This window comes from Solanum pennellii, chromosome 10 (genome assembly GCF_001406875.1).
Source record: "Solanum pennellii chromosome 10, SPENNV200".
In the NCBI taxonomy this organism is placed as follows: Eukaryota; Viridiplantae; Streptophyta; class Magnoliopsida; order Solanales; family Solanaceae; genus Solanum; species Solanum pennellii.
Genome location: NC_028646.1, coordinates 75,207,347 through 75,211,069, shown reverse-complemented (window position 1 = coordinate 75,211,069; position 3,723 = coordinate 75,207,347). Strand labels below are relative to the sequence as shown.

At 36.8% G+C, this 3,723-nt stretch overlaps 1 protein-coding gene across 5 annotated transcripts in view; it reads right to left on the bottom strand.

Annotated features, from left to right (window-relative positions):
* Positions 1–210: 210 nt before the first annotated feature.
* The window catches only part of LOC107002189 (phospholipid-transporting ATPase 1-like), an 11,467-nt gene continuing 7,954 nt past the window's right edge, over positions 211–3,723 (bottom strand). For 2 of the 5 annotated variants that reach the window (XM_027912396.1, XM_015200104.2), the window contains exons 7-9: positions 2,370–2,828; positions 1,971–2,270; positions 211–807 (exon numbers count right to left, since the gene is read on the bottom strand). In XM_027912396.1, the coding sequence (XP_027768197.1) occupies positions 2,069–2,270; positions 2,370–2,828 (661 nt within the window). In that variant the 3' untranslated portion in view covers positions 211–807; positions 1,971–2,068. The other 3 variants (XM_015200105.2, XM_015200107.2, XM_015200108.2) reach the window with 3 other exon arrangements.

Below are 3,723 nucleotides of genomic sequence, written 5' to 3'. Positions count from 1 at the left end.
ACTATTTTGGTTATTTTTTTTAGTAATGTGTATTACTTTCTTTTACTATATACCCAGAAAGTTATTGAAAACAAATTTGATCTTTCTTATTATTACTATATGCTCTGCAATTGCTATAGAAAATAAAGGCTATATACTTACAAGAAAGAAGAGAGGTTTGTAAATAAATTAAGTGGTACATACTTTTTAACTTTAACCATATTAATAAAGTAGATAACCAAAACATAACACATTATTTGTACCAATACAGTTTCAAATCTCATACAAGTCTAAGGTTTCTTACCGGAATTTAACTTTAGACAGTAAGATTCCGTTAAACCGCCCCTGCTCAGCATGTAAAAAAAAAAAAAATTATTTCAAATGGGGGGTTAACAGATTTACAAAATCACAGATAAGTTTATGAATCAAGAGCAGTTTCCTTTTTCCTTTAATTTGTTACAAGAGCAAGGATAAGAAACCTCAATCTTTACAGGTAAAACTATGATACACTTGTATTTCTCTCCTCAATTCTCTTTCTTTGTGGGAATTATGCTGAATAACTAATAACAAGCAGAGCCCTATCATTTTCACTTCTTGTAAAACAAGCCCAACAGTGTTATTATCAACAATAAATAACAAAATCCATTCAAAAACCTTCATGTGTTCCGTTGCTCTCAACCAGATTGTTTCTTCAGCTGTGCTTCAACTCTCGACAAATTTAGCTCTTGAGTTAACCCTTGCTTTCCTTTCTTCTGATACATGGTGACTCTGTTTCCCTTTCACATTGTCGCCGATTTCACCTGCTGACATTGAGTTGGAGTAGCTCATCTGAAGCATTTATAAGACATCATAAGCACGGTCCACTCAGTAGCCAGTACTACAAAAGTTTGAAACAAAGTCTTCCATCGAGGCAAGCCTTTGCATAGCAGATGTAAGGTGCAAGGTATGAAGCAATCAAAGAAATCCCAGATCGTCCCACAAGCTACAGCTACACATGCAATGAAACTTACCAAAAATGGCAGAAATGCATTATACAGAAATATTCTACAGCACATATCACAACACAACTGATGGATTTCGGTTCAATTCTAGTGATGACATTGCCCCAATTTCAATGTGAAAAAGGAACTTGGACCTAACTCTACCCCAAAACTTCACTCGCTGAATGAGGATTGTCTCAAACCATATAAGAAGACAACAATCCATTCTATCGATCAAAGTGGGCTACGTAACACCTTCCCCTTCCAGCACGCCCAAGCCTAGACATCTAGAGCATGGACAACAATAACATGAGCCAACACAGTATAACCAATAATTTGGATGGGTCTCAACTCTCAACCCAATACTATGTTAAGAAGATGGAACTGGGCCTCACTGCTCATAAGGTGAGGATTGCCTAAATCTATATGAAGATGCAAAAGCTCATTTCCCCGACTAATGTGGGACACTTAACAGTTGATATCACAGATTGCATGCTTTCTTCACTCTCCTCAGCTTCCCCCTTCCCCAAGAACCAACAGAGCAAAAGCAAAACCTGTGCGATACAGATTATGCATCCATACAATTGAAGTTAGTACCAACTTCTTCATCCCATTACATTTTTAACACTACTCACTTCTCTGGTTTCATTTCAGATATAATTTGAAAAGGGGTAGCATGTCAATGCCAGGAATCAAAAAGATGGCTTTGGTAATTTTTAAGCATTACTTAGCAGACACTTCTCCAAATAATAATTTATTAAAACTGAGACACGATGCTGCCAGCCTCTTTGTAACTGTAATTTTCACTCTAATACTATATATAATAACCATATGATAGTGAATACGGAAAGCTAATGAAACACTGGAGAAAAAAAATCCAAATGGAGGTAGAGATATTATTTACTTCCAACTCAAAAAAAAAGGGGGATATCGGATATCATAGGAAAGATACAGAAAGATGAACAGACAAAAAAAAAGAATCAAACAAATGTACAGGAGTAAATGACTTACCTACCTACTTCTAACCCTGCATGCCATAGGAAGTCAAGTATAGGGAAACTCAAGGAGCTACACCAAAATAGGGTGATTGACAACATAAACAGGAGGCATTAGCTTGTATCATGATCTGGCCTAGACATAATATAGCTGTGATTTTTCTTCAGGATCTCTGCTTCTCTAGCTATCTGGATGTCTGAAGGGCGGAAACTTTGGTTTATAACTTTGACAATAAAGCGAGGAAGCAAAGCCAAAACTATAATAAGCAAAATAGATAGCCAGTAAGTAGGCGATTTTGCCAATTGAAAGATTGTACTGCAAGAAGAAGAAAAAAATTAAGTTAGTACCAAGCCATGAACCTCAATAACTTTAAAAATGCTTAGACCCAATAGGACTTCACAAGGAAATACTAACTTATAATTGGGGAAGACAGGTATTAAGTCCAGCACCACCAAGCAGCCATATGTGATAACAATTGACCCCCATATTGCCATATGAGTAAATATTAACCACCGCTGTACGTCCATTGCCAAGTGCATGTTTACAAGGATCACAACAGCGATTGTCCATAAGCTACCCATACTCCATATGTCAATATCACTCTGATCATAGATGAACAATGGTACATAAAAGAGTACAAGACTCTGCCACACTGTATCAAGCATTGTGACCCAGAAGAGTTTCATGTTGTAACTCTCCTGTCTATAGCCAGCAGCATAGAGTTTTGGATACTTCAGTAGTGTCTTATGACTTAAGTCCTTGTCCAGAATACCAACAACTAAAGTAGGTATGGAAGTATAGATGAGAGAATAGAACACACTGCTCCAATCTGTCAACGCAGATGTTGTAGAAAAGGCTGCATACAAAATGTACCTAAACATTACCAAGAACAGGAATATAGTCAGATGACAAATGCATTATTACTTTAGTGTTGCATCATCAAACACGATAATTTGACAACAATTAAAAGAAGAGGGGACTCTAATGCATGAAAAAATTGCGAATTTGATAGATCAAACTCAGGTAGTCAGCTTTTAGAAAACAAATATTAAGAATGCATCCTCAGCATCGCAAAAAAAAATATTTTGAAGGCACAACATACAAAGGGAAGAACCGACTCTCTCTATCCCAGTTTGCAGAGTTCCTTTCATTGGTAAACTTCATAGATGATGCTAAAGTACAGGATTACAAAGAGATGAGTAGGTAAATCTTTTTTACTTCATTTTCTGTCAAGCTAAACACAAGGAAAGGATAATGCTTCACACCTAAAGAAGACTAGTCCGTCTGCCCTCCCCCATCCTTTAACCAAGCATAATTTATGAAACAGTTTAATTTCCATTGCCCTCAAATGCAAATCAAAGCCAAAATTACCGGCATGAACACACGTACACACCATTCACATCAACCATCTGGAGATTAGAACCAATGTTTTGAGAACAGTGTCAATATAGAAGCAAATAATCAATATGCTTTCTACTCTCCTTACACATTAACTGCGAACTCGGCTTAAAATTTTCTTTTGCCTTCTTAGGTCAGGAGACACTACTGTCAGAGAAAAGATTCTTTTCGTATTTCTTGGCATTAATGTCACATTGTACAGTGATTCAGGCCAACAGTTTTAAGCATCAGGATATGGATGAACTGGCAACTCCATAACCACTTTCCACAGTGCTATACTGAACAATAATCTTCATATCCTAGTTCCTCTAATTTACAGGACTAAAATCTTATTTAAATCTACTCATGACTATCCCCCCCCCCCCCCCCC